This window comes from Prionailurus bengalensis, chromosome D4, assembly GCF_016509475.1.
Source record: "Prionailurus bengalensis isolate Pbe53 chromosome D4, Fcat_Pben_1.1_paternal_pri, whole genome shotgun sequence".
Lineage (NCBI taxonomy): Eukaryota > Metazoa > Chordata > Mammalia > Carnivora > Felidae > Prionailurus > Prionailurus bengalensis.
In genome coordinates, this window is record NC_057359.1 from 14929305 (window position 1) to 14941970 (window position 12666).

Here is a 12666-nt window from a genome sequence, read left to right on the forward strand (position 1 = left end):
GAAGAATGAGTTTAGGTCAAGAAGAAGAGGACGTCTTTGTTGTCAAAATACTCGGAGACACAAGAATGATATCAGAGGGTGAGATCATTTGAGTTGTGGATAAAGGGAAAGGCACTCAGTTCTCCAGCTTGTGAACGTCTTGTACCTTGCGTGTGGATAAACGGGAGTCAACTTTGCGTCCCCCTTTTCAGCTGGTCGTCGTAGCTGTTGGTGGGGCGAGGCTCTAAAAGGGGCCCTAGAGAGGACATTTAGCACCTGTATGTGTTAAGCAGGCACCTACATTAAGTTTCATCTTCGTAACAACCCTTCAGGATGAAGATCAATAATCTTTTTATAGTTGAGGGAATTGGGACTCGGAGAGGTCGGTCAGTTTGCCAAAGACGACAAAGGTAATTAGAGGAGGTGCTGAAATTCAAAGTAAAACGTGGCTGACTTTAATGTCAAATCGTCAGTTTACTTCTAACACACCCCAAGCCGACTCCTTCTGCCCTGCCCACCTGTGCCACATCTCACCCTTGAAGTCTGTCCTCAAGGGAAACTGTCACAGACATTCTGAATGTTCTCAAACAGCAGGTCCACTCCTTATTTTATGAGTATCAACAGGTTTGTTTTTTTTTTTAAATAATAATCTTCCAGAGCGACGGCATCTCCCCTCAGTTCTCTTAAGTTCCTTCATGTCTTATGGTACTGACCACATTTACAAGAGATATTTTTGCGATATACATATGGAATAACTCGTCTTTTTTTAAGGGATGTTTTAGTAGTTCAAATACGTCTTTATTTTCAGAGAGTGCCCCCTTTTTTATTGAGGTATAATTGACATACAACATCACCTTGGTTTCAGGTGTACAGCACAACGATTCAATATTTGGAGACATTGTGAAATGATCACCACAATAAGACTGGTTCACATCTGGCAACATACATAGCTACAGAATTATTTTTTATTTTTTGAGATGAGAACCTTTAAGATTCACTGTCTTAGCAACTTTCAAATATGAAATGCAGTACTACAAACTATGGTCTGCGAGTTGTACGTTGCACCCCCCACGACTTGTTTGTTTTATAACTGGAAATCTGTACATTGTCACTTCCTTCGCCCATCGTTCCCATCCCCAACTCTTGCCGCGGGCAACCACTGGTTTATTCTCTGTGTCTATGAGCTTGTTTTTTTGTTTAAGATTCCACATACAAGTGAGATTCGATGTTCTTTGTCTTTTTCCATCTGATGTATTTCACTTAGCATAATGCCCAACGTCTATCCATGTTGTTGCAGATGGCAAGATTTCCTCATTTTTATGGCTGAATAATATATGCCAGCATGTATATGTCTGTATATATACACACCACATCTTCTTTATCCACTCCTCCATTCCTGACAGACACACAGGTTGTTTCCGTGTCTTGGCTATTGTAAATAATGCTGCGGTGACATGGAGGTGCAGGTGTCTTTTGTCTTTTCAAGTTAGCGTTTTCATTTTCTTCAGATAAATCCCAAGCAGTAGATTACTGGATCATATGGCATTTCTATTTTTAATTTCTTGAGGAACCTCCATACTGGTTTCCATAGTGGCTGCACCAAGTTACATTCCCACAAACAGTGCACAAGGGTTTTTTTAGGGAGCCCTTTTGAAGGAGCAAGTCATTTTTGGCTTCCCAAGAAACACACACAAAAACAATATTAGATGCAGGAGATACCTGGAGGCAGGGTGGGAATACCTACAAACAAGAAAGGAGAGAGGAAGCATGAGTAGGTGGGGAAAGTGTCCAGATGGCAAAGCCAGCCTGACTCTTGAGAAGGGAGAGAGGGAGGGGACACTGAGTAGGAAGAATCTCAAGATTGCAGTACAGCTCTGGGAAAAAAGTCTTGACGAGGCTAATGGTGAATCTCCAAGCAAAGTCTGTCCATTGGAGGAACCCCATATCACTGGCTCTACTATTTCTCACTATTCTCGGTCATGGGCTGGAGGCCACCTGGGAGGATGTAGTCTCAGGACGAGCACGCGATATTACATTCTGGTTGATTCAAAGTGGTGGCATCTGGAGGCCATCTCCCAAAGGCTCTCTGAGTAGCACACCTGCATGGCTGCTGTCAGGGTCTGTGGGCTTGAATGTGTGACTTGGTTCCTCTACTTTAGGTCAGAAGTGTTGTTGTTGTTTCTCCTGCTGCTCTTACTTAGTTGCAACAAGCTTCAAGTACACCAATATAACCTCTTTGCTTCAGCCCTTGTCTCAGCCTCACCCAGAGCTGGCTCAGCAAAGACCAGACCCCTAGATGATAAACATCTAGTGCCCTCACCGAGGGCAAAAGTAGGACCCCGAGGCAGACTGCTAAGCCTCTTGGGACAAAACTAGGTTTGTAGATTACCATGCTCATCAAGACAGAGGATAGTTCTCCCCTGAAATGGAAATCTTAAGAATGGAAGGGGCCAGGATCCTCTCCTCTGTACCCATAGTGAGACTCCTTAGAAGACTTCACTGAACAGGGTGGGTGCAGCTTAGCCAAGGGATGCCGGGGTTGGCAGCATCCAAAGGTTGTCCATCCCTGGCCGCCATATTTGCTTCATTTCCTCAGTGTCCAGCCCAGGTCCCTCTCAATAGGCTCAGTAGGTTCCATTAACAGAAAAGCCATGTCAAATTCTGCTCTCACTCATAGTTCCTCTTGCTTCATAGGCCTCTTAATCTGCTACTCCTGGACTTGTTGATACACATTTATAGCTTGCAGTAGAAGAGATCCCAGGGTCTGCTTTTGGCTTTCTTGGGATCCTTTTGTTCTGTAGACTTGGAAAACTGATTCCTTCGGGTCTTCACTTCTATCAATGTTTTCTTTAATTCAACAACAACTTCCAGTTTTCAACATCTCAAGTTGCACCTGGCCAAACCAAAGCTGACCTTTCTTTTTGCAAAAATTTGGGATGCTTATGATCCTGATGTCATACTTACAACATGAAAACAGCATCTGTTCTTTGGATGTGGTCCCAGAACAAGTCTTCTTTTCATTAATTTAGTGAACATTTATTTAGTATTTGCCAGATGCCAGATAATGTGCCAGGTGCTAAGCAAAGGTGAGCAAAACCCAACAAGGTCTCTGCCCTTGGAAACTTAAAGTCTAGTCGAGTAGTGAGGTAATCACAAAAATAAATGCAACTGTGCCAAGTAAGAAAGGTAAACAGTATTAAGCGAACATGCAGCAGGGATCCTGACCTAGTTCACAGCCTAAGAGAGGGAAGTAGAGGATGGCAGAATTTTTCTGAGAAAGAAACCCTTGAATTGGGCTCTGAAGAGTCAGTACGAGCTCCCAGTTTGAGAGAGCAGAGAGGCATTTTAGAAAATGAGGACAGCAAGTCAAAGGACCTATGGTGGGAGAAGATTGCCTCACTCAAGAGACTGACTGGAGGTTAGTGAAACTAGACTGTGAAAGGGCATCGGGGTGGGGGGGTTGGCCTTACAGAGATAGAAGGGGTATCAAGATGTGTGGAACTCTTTAGAATCTAGGTCATGATATTGTGTTTTTCTCAGAGCAGTTGAAAGTAGTTTTAGGGAGTGGTGGATGAGTAGTGGCATTATCAAACTTGAAACTTAAAAAGGTGAACAGATCAGAGAGGAGGAAATTGAATGTGAGGAGACCAAGAAGAGTCTAACGATATGTGAGCATATCATGTGTCGATAAATATCAGTAAGTGAGAGACTAAGATTGTTTGCAAGATCTCAGTTTGCCTGATAGGAATTTGTTGACCTCTGAATATTGGCTGTCAACCTAATAGATTAAAGGCTGAGCCATTGAGCCAGATTAGAACTTCACAATCCATTAAATTATATTCCATAACACAACCGAATGGCATCACATTTTGAGTCTGATACGTCTGCTGTGAAAATAGATTACTTAAAGTCACATTTGAAAACAATTCAGTAAAAACTCCATCCTATGTTCCAGCATCATGTATCTCCAATAAATATTATTCGCTTATGAATTGTACTTTAAATTAATTACATTCATTGATTTTGTTTTGTTCAGTTTTTAAATTTATTTAGTTTTGAGAGAGAGAGAGAGAGAGTTTGGAGGGGCAGAGAGAGAGAGAGAAAGAGAGAGAATCCCAAGCAGGCTCTGCACTGTCAGCAGAGAGCCCAATGTGGGCCTGAATTCACAAACCATGAGATCATGACCTGAGCCGAAATCAAGAGCTGGGCTGAGCCATCCAAGTGCCCCTACATCCATTGATCTTAAATGCTTGAAATAAAATATATGCTGCTCATATAAGATTGAAATTTTCTAAACTTCATTTTTTTTCAAGTAGTTTCTTATTTTCTCTACTTTTATTTTTGTATTTTCATTTGTTCATAACTTCTTTTAAAATAGATAATAGTGAGGTGTCTGGGTGGCTCAGTCAGTTAAGCATCAGACTCCTGATTTTGGCTCAAGTTATGATCTCATGGTTTGTGAGTTCAGGCCCTGCATCGGGCTCTGTGCTGACAGCATGCACCCTGCTTGGGATTCTCTCTCTCTCTCTCTCTCTCTCTCTCTCTCTCTCTCTCTCTCTTCTTCTCTTTCTGCCCTTCCCCTCCCCCCAAAATAAATAAATAAGCTTAAAAAATAGATAATAATAAGGTAATTCCCACTATAGGCTGTGTCTATACAATCAGACATATCTCTCTTCATATATGAATTTATGATGCTTCATTTTTCATTACTTGAAAGAATTAGTAAGCAGATTTAGAAGACTGGAAGTCAACTGAACAATAAAACCCCATAATATAATGCTTTTAATCTCCATCTTGTGAAACAAAAGACCATTTTTCTCATTTGGGATGAAAATATATGTAGAAGCTCATTATATAGCATTTTATAAGAAATAGAATTTCTTATTTTACAAGAGTTTTAGACAATTAGTAGATAAAATTAAGGAGTTTTGCCAATGTGAGTGTCTCTCAGACACTTTCTTGGTGTTTTGATTCATTGTTATCATCATGCTACTGTCTTGAATGATTGACTCTATTTTATTAAAATGGGTAGTAGAGAGAATAAAAATGGAAAAAGGTAGTTTAGATGATAATTTGGAACAGCTTCATCTCACTGAGGACTGTTAATGACCACCGGAAGCAATTTTTCTATTCAATCGGTCATTCCACAAACATAAGTTGAATGTGAGATGCTGGAAATACATAGATAACTAATATATTTTCCCTGCCCACGGGGATCTTTTGGTTTAATTGGATGTGCAAACAATTGTCATACACTGAGACAACCTCAAGCCAACAGACACATGTCCTAGGCACAGGGAGGCATAATGGAGGGAGGATTCTGTGTTACATTTCACTGGAGTTCAGTTTACTGGAGACTTGCGAAGCCCCAGAAAGCAAAAACTCTATTTTTCCTCTGAGTTCTGAATGATTTGTCTGAGAGGGGAGGCAGATGGGCACCAAAATTTCACATTCATTACTAATAGGGACCAAGTTGGAGGGCTAATCTGGGACTCTTAGCCAAATGGTCTTGCTAATATGGGACTCCAAATGCATCTTACCCCGGGAAAGCTTATTTCCTACTGGAATAAAGTTATATTTGGGCCAAGCAAGTACAGCTAATTCATTCCAAAAGTATCGATTGGGGAAGTGACAACACCTCCCCTGGGACAAAGTGAGTAGAGGGGGTGGGGGCCCTGGCAAGTATTTCATCTAGCAAAGCTCTGTGCACCTGGAGGAAATGACCATTTTCCCCATAACAAGTTGCTCTGGTCTAGAGGTCAGTAAAGGCTTTACAGAGGTTGTTTAAAAAGGTTTTAAAGAAATAATAGGAATGAACTAGGCTCTGAAATGGGGAGGATAAGTGGCAACAGAGTTGCCCCCCGCCCCGCACACACACACACCTGGTGCCACTCTCCCTTCACATGTCTTCAGCAGGCATGGTCAGAAATCATATCTTCCCTTCCACTAGTTTTGACTTTAAGAATTTTTTTTCTTTTTCTTTTCTTTTTTCTTCTTTCTGGTTTTTTTTTTTTTGGTTTTTTGGTTTGTTTGTTTGTTTGTTTGTTTGTTTTTACAAAATAGTGGTCTGACGGTTACTACCAACTATAAAGAGTTGCTAAAGCCAATGAAATTCATTTCCCATCCCAGGGATGGAATGTCATGTTTCCCAGTGGGTATTTATTTGTAGTCATGAGAAACGCCAAAGGGGTGGAGCTCTAATGTAATTTCAGGTGACAGATCCTTACGAAGGGGATATTTTGCATGCAGAATGTTGTTGGGGGCATCCGCCATCCCCTTTAGGGATAGGTTACTCCATCAATGTATAGTATTGGGGAAATAGTAAATTCTCAGAGTTAGTTAGATAAACAAATACATGAGTTGATTCCTAGACCAGCTGCAGCATTCAAACAGAAATTAGAAGCTTAATAGACGATGTGCAAGCATAGAACCCAGAGTTGGACGGGAATGGTTCGTCCTCATTTGAAACTTGGCTCTGACTGTGGCTTCTCTGTCACAGATTTTGGGGTGGGAGAGTGCTCCCACAGGGAAAGCCATGCGCGCTGACATGGAAACTGAATAGAACTTTGGCTAGGCTAGGAGTCGTTGCTATTTTAGTCACTTCCAGATGTCTGCCGTTGGAGTTTGAAGGGAAAAGGAAAGATGTGTGGAGTGTGGGGGGCCCACGGGGTGGAAGGGGAGGGTTGTTTAAAGTCACCCTTCAATATGCCACTAAGATGACTTGGAAAAAGCTTTTTAAAATTGTGTTCTTCAATAGTGCCTCTTTCATTTACATGCTTGGCTGCTTAGGTAGTGATAGGCAAATGGAAGAAACCTTTGTGAAATAATCAGGATTCCAAAGAAGGAAAAAAAAAAAAAAACAGCTACAAACCTTATGCCTTTTGCTTGCCATCTAATATGTATGAAGTGCCAGCCATTGAATGGTACATACACCAGAGGAGCCAGCTGCCCCAGTAGCTATTGTGCTAACCTAACAGGCTCACCAGATGTTTGTTATGTATCCACTTTCTCCTTTCATGTTGTTTTGGAGGTGTTTTTTAATCCCAGTACTGTCATTATGAACTAGAAAAAGATGTCAGGTTGTGATGGTTAAGGACGTGAAGATGAGGCCCTTTGAAATCTTCAGAAAGGGTGTTCAGGTCCTTCTCCAGAGGTCCTGGCACCAACATGGATCCATCCAAGGGTGTAGGTCAAAAGGCCCGGCTAAGTTGGTAGGGTTTCTTGTTTCTTTGCATTGCTGGAAAGATATGGCCCTAGCGTGACACAAGGGGTGGAAAGCGATGTGTGGGAGAAGCGGTACAGCAAAGCAGTCATTAAGTGTATGGATTTGAATCAGACCCAGTTCAAGTTCAGACGGTCACTTACTGGTTATGTAAGTGCGCACAAGCTACTTCACCTCTTTGTAGCTCAGTTTCTTGGGGCACCTGGGTGGCTCAGTCAGTTGAGTGTCCAACTTTGGCTCAAGTCAAGGTCTCATGGTTTCTGATTTTGAGACCCACATCAGGCTCGCTGCTACCAGTGCGGAGCCCGCTTCAGATCCTCCGTCCCTCCCCCCTTCTCTCTGCCCCTCCCCCACTCACACTCTGTCTCTCAAAAATAAATAAACATTAAAAAAAATAAAGCTCAGTTTCTTCGTCCCCAAAGTAGCAATAGAGTTATTGAGTCTTTGCTGGGTGGGAGAGTCATGGTAAATAACACCCCCTACCTTCTTCAACCAGGTTGTGAGATAACCAGAAATAAGACAAAGCCTTAGATGGGTGGAGGTCAACATGCCAGCTTTATTATTGCTAAGGCTGATTTTAAAGATGGTGGCATCTCTTTATGGGCAAGTGCACTTCATAGCCAGAACTTTCTGCCCAGCAGCTCCAGAGCACAACAGGACGCCCCCTCCCGGGGTAGAGCACCACGTGTGCTGTCTCTGGATGGGAAAGAGAGGTGGAATGCATCATCCCCATTTCTTCACCTATGCTTTGTTATCAGACTGGTTTCTCCTCTCCCGGGGAGGAGAAGGAAGTAAGGGGGATCTGGGAGTGTTACATTTACGGATCTTCCCCACATGGAAGGCAACACCAAGAGTGGAGGAAAACCATTGGCCCTAACCATAACAACGCCAGAGGGTTCTTTCGAGCATTCTGTGAGATGAGGAAATGTGTTTGGCAAATACTAAATGCTCAGCAAAAGTTATTGACTGGGGGTGCCCGGGGGACTCAGTCAGCTAAGCATCCAACTCTTGATTTTGGCTCAGGTCGTGATCTCACAATTCCTGATACTGAGCCCCTGATACTGAGCTCTGTGCTGACAGCACAGAGCCTGCTTGGATTCTCTGTCTCCCTCTCTCTCTGCCCCTTCCCTGCTCATGTTCTCTCTCCCAAAATAAGTGAATAAAGTTAAAAATCAAATAGTTGAGAGGAAGCAGAGCCCTGAACTAGAGGGGTATGAAACAAAAAGATATCATTGAACTAGGTGCAGAGATCCTGCCAGTGATTATTTTCCTGGCCTTATTTCTGGGTCTTGGGCAGTTGATCAGTCCCTCTCTATGTGGTTTCTTATCTTGGGCAGAGATTAGCCCATTTGCTTCCTCAATTTGAGGTTTCTACTGGTTCTTTTTTTTTTTATTATTATTATTCAAACAATTTTTTTTTAATGTTTATTTATTTTTGAGAGAGAGAGACACAGCGCGAGTGGGGGCAGAGCAGAGAGGGAGACACAGAATCCGAAGCAAGCTCCAGGTTCCGAGTGTCAACATAGAGCCCGATGCAGGGCTTGAACTCATGAACCATGAGATCACGACCTGAGCCACAGTTGGATGCTTAACTGACGGAGCCACCCAGGCTCCCCTAGGTTTCTACTAGTTCTTTAGTCCCAGATTTTCTTTTGGGTCAGATTTCTTTTTTCTTGAGCTGAAAAAATGCAGACAACAGGCAGGGGTGGTGCAGGGAAGTCCTTCAGTTTTTACCTACGTCTCTCTCATTCCATGCTGACCCTCTTGGAAACTCATGAGCTCCTCTGAGATTTTTTGGCTATTTTTTTCCTATTTTTATTTTTTCCTATTTTTTTTTCCCTGCTAATTCTTACACAGTATTGGGACATAGACTTGCTGCAAATTTTGAAAGCAATCATTATTCCAGATCTTTTTTGGCCTCTGTTTTGAGCCAGGCACGATCTTCGTTTAAGGCAATTTTCTAAATGGCTTCTCTTCAATCTTCCTCTGGGAATTGGCATCCAGGGTATTTCCTCCTCCTCCTCTTCCACCCTTGTTCCCCACTTCTCCTGTCTTCTTCAGTAATGGGCTTTCAAGTCCCTGGCTGCGGATAAATGATGTTAAAGGTAGCCAGTTGGACTTTCCAAGGTTCAAGGGTGACTCACTTGATCTCCAGAGGAAGCCTCTGGCAAGTGATTACTGTCTCACTTCACAAAACATAGTAATTTTAACTTCTTGCCACAGAAGTTAGAAGGAAGCTGGGGAAGTGTATATGCAGTGATACAGAAACACGCTTCAAAGCTGGGAGTGAAAAACACAGTGAATTCGAGGAGAGAAAGATGAACACCATGATAAAAGAAAGAGCATCAGAATATGCCAATGTTCTGAGTAGAAAGAGGGTCACTCAGGTAGCCTTGGGAGATGGCGATACCAATTATCTGGCAGATAATCGTAAGGAGAGAGCATGGCTTGGCGTGACTGAACATGCTTGCTATGGAAGAATGCTCTCATGGTCTTGATGCGTACAAGGCTATGCAGATCGGTTCCCATGACATCTCACCTGCTCTACAGGTTTTCTCAGTGTGAGCTGAGCCACTCACCGCCTCTGTAGTTCAAGAAGAAGCAATCTAACTGTGGCTCAGGTGACTGGAAGTGGACACCTGCCACCACACTTTGAGGAAGCACATCTCAGATCCTCCCCAAATGTGCAGCAGGCTCCTCACGTTGGAAATCTAATGACACCATGAAGTGTGTTTTGATGTTTCAATCAATGGGCATTTCACAGTAATGGCTCCACAGCTGAGCAAGCCTGTATTCGGTTAAAAATTTGGCCTGTTTAGAAGTCCCTGAACCTCGAGTAAATCAAGAGCCTTGCCAATCAACGTGGCAGTGGAGACATTTGCTCTACGAGGCAAAAACAATAGGGCTCAACTCCCAAGTTGGAAAATTCATGCCATTTTGCTGTTTCTCTTAAAAGTCGATCTTTTTTTCTTTGAGTTGTTCTTCATAACATCTGCTAAGTGGCTTTGTTGTTGGATTTTAGGGCTTGGCGCAATATTCCATCCTCTTTTATGGCTATTATGACAATAAACGAACAATTGGATGGATGAATTTCAGGCTGCCGCTCTCCTATTTTCTGGTGGGGATCATGAGCATTGGATACAGCTTTCTGGTTGTCCTTAAAGCGTAAGTTTTATTGGTCTCTTGTGAAGCAAGCAATGATGTCTAGAATCAAAGGGAAGAATTAATTTCAGAATTGGATATAATTCTTATTCTGTTTTATACCTAGAGGATATTGAGTCGGTAAGAGATAAAATGTAGTTTTAATATCGACGCTACTGTTAGACTATGACATCCCCAGAACAAAAGGGGTGAACTCAAGTACAGGCCTTTGGATCACCTCACGGGGTTGCACACCTACCCTGCGTTTAAGCATCTTTTGAAGAGATTGCCTCTTTGGATTTCAAGGTATGGATCAACGTTGCAAGCAAGACAGGGAAACAGCTGCTGGCCCCTGTTTTTGTGTGCAGAGAAGTTTGCACGTTGCAGAATCAGCTCAATAGGCAGAAATCGTTCTCTGTTCATTAAACAAAACAAAACAAAACAAAACAAAAACACAATAGTCATTCAACCAAAAAAAAATCAGTTGTGTAAGACAGCAAAAACAAAGGGGCCCAATGCGACCATCATGATGAACTGCAGAATCATGGTTTATCTTGGAAGAACATTTATTAGAGCATGGAGAAGACTTTCATTGGAGAAGTGATAATGATGCCATTCATTTCCCCCCCTGCCTGCAATATATGTGTTACACCCTGTTCAAAGACATTGCAGAAACCGACTACAGCCATCTGGGGCTTTGAGCCGTCTATGTAACCCTCCGACTAATTCTCTGAGCTAGCTTAGAAGTCTCAAGACATCTCAATTAATGTCCCGGCCCTTTTATTTGACCATGAACAAGGTGAACTGGCCTTTTGTTTCATTGCAGGAAAGGACCTCTGCCTGAGGGTCCATGTCACCCGGTGCAGGAGCTCTCTGGAACGGTCCGTGACACGCTTTGTGCCTTGTCTGTCAAACTTACTGGTTCCACTGGAGAACACCATTCCTATTTAGTTTTCAAGTCCTGAGAGGACTTGAAGAAAGCCTTAATGTAGACCTCACTTCCAAATATTGATCTACCTGTCCAAATGCAATCAGAGATCCTAAGTGTAAGGTGTCTGTCTACCTAATAAAGTATTACCACATTCCAAAATCTATGCTATTTCTGGTCTTTTAAACATTCTGATTTGGAAAAATTAAAATCAGGGGCGTCAGTTACATTCCAGAGATCTCAGGAGTATTGTTTCTATGTTGGTCCTTCAGTCAATTGCTAACTTGATTTCCCAAATCACAATTCATGTATTTATTCAGTTATTTAAAAATTGAGCAATTGTTACGGGCAATCTGGGTAGAGGGAGCTACTCAGTGCCTGAGGATTTAATGGTGAGCAAAATAAAGTTCTTGCTCTCGTGATGCTCAGTTGAAGTAACAGTCTGTAAACTAAGGAACAAACAGAGGTTGTGGCCAATATACAGTTAACATATATATTATATCTATGGATATAATATATATGTTATCCTTTGCAGTCAAATATTTGCCTCAATTTCTTCTTTCTCAAGAATGTAATCCATGCTATTTAGTATAGTATAGTGCTTACTATAATTCCCCACCCCCCCATCTGTAATGGGCTTATCCTGTGAGCTTCTAGAGAGTTGCTTCCTACCTGCCTTTCAATCCCCTTTCCTTTCCTGACTTTTCATTTTAGCAGAGGCTACATTGTAGTGACCCTGTTGGTTTAGGATTTAGGGAAGCATTTATTTGATTTAGTAAAAACCTTTATATACATCCACAAAATGACCAAGTAACCTCAGCATGTAAACAGAGATATAAACTTGTCCAATGCAGGAAGTCCAGTATAAAACCCTGGACAAAGGCATTACAGCAACAGTTACTTACTACAACCTCTCACAAAGGGGGTGCCTCACAAAGGGGCACCTGGGGCGTTCAGTCATTAAACATTTGACTTTGGCTCAGGTCATGGTCTCATGGCTTGTGAGTTCAAGTCCCACATTGGATGAGCTTGAGCCCCACTTCAGGTGAACCCTGCTTCTCTCTCTGTCCTTCCTGGGTTTCTCTCTCTGTCTCTTTCTCTCTCTCTTTCTCTCTCTCTCTGCCCCTCACTCGTGCCCTCCCTCCCTCTCTCTCTCAAAAAAAAAAAAAAGATACAACCTCTCAGAAAAGCCAATGATAGGTTAAGGTTGCTTCTCATAGAAACAGTAGTTCAAAACTATAGCTTTCTTGAAAAGGGAAGACTTTTCATAGGTATGTACACTTTTTCCCTCTACGGGCAAGGGATAGAGCTGTCCGTGGAACGTTTTATAGATATCTGGGTTGCCTCTCAACAAAAATATGCTATAAGCAGTTTGTCTTTGGGATCTTTCCTTACT

The 12666-nt window shown here is 42.3% G+C and overlaps 1 protein-coding gene across 1 annotated transcript in view; it reads left to right on the top strand.

The window, feature by feature from the left end:
- TMC1 (transmembrane channel like 1) overlaps nucleotides 1-12666 on the top strand; it is a 168128-nt gene that overhangs the window by 112493 nt on the left and 42969 nt on the right. Inside the window, exon 9 of the mRNA XM_043566852.1 lies at nucleotides 10224-10366. Coding sequence (XP_043422787.1) covers nucleotides 10224-10366 — 143 coding nt within the window. The remainder of the gene's footprint in view (nucleotides 1-10223; nucleotides 10367-12666) is intronic.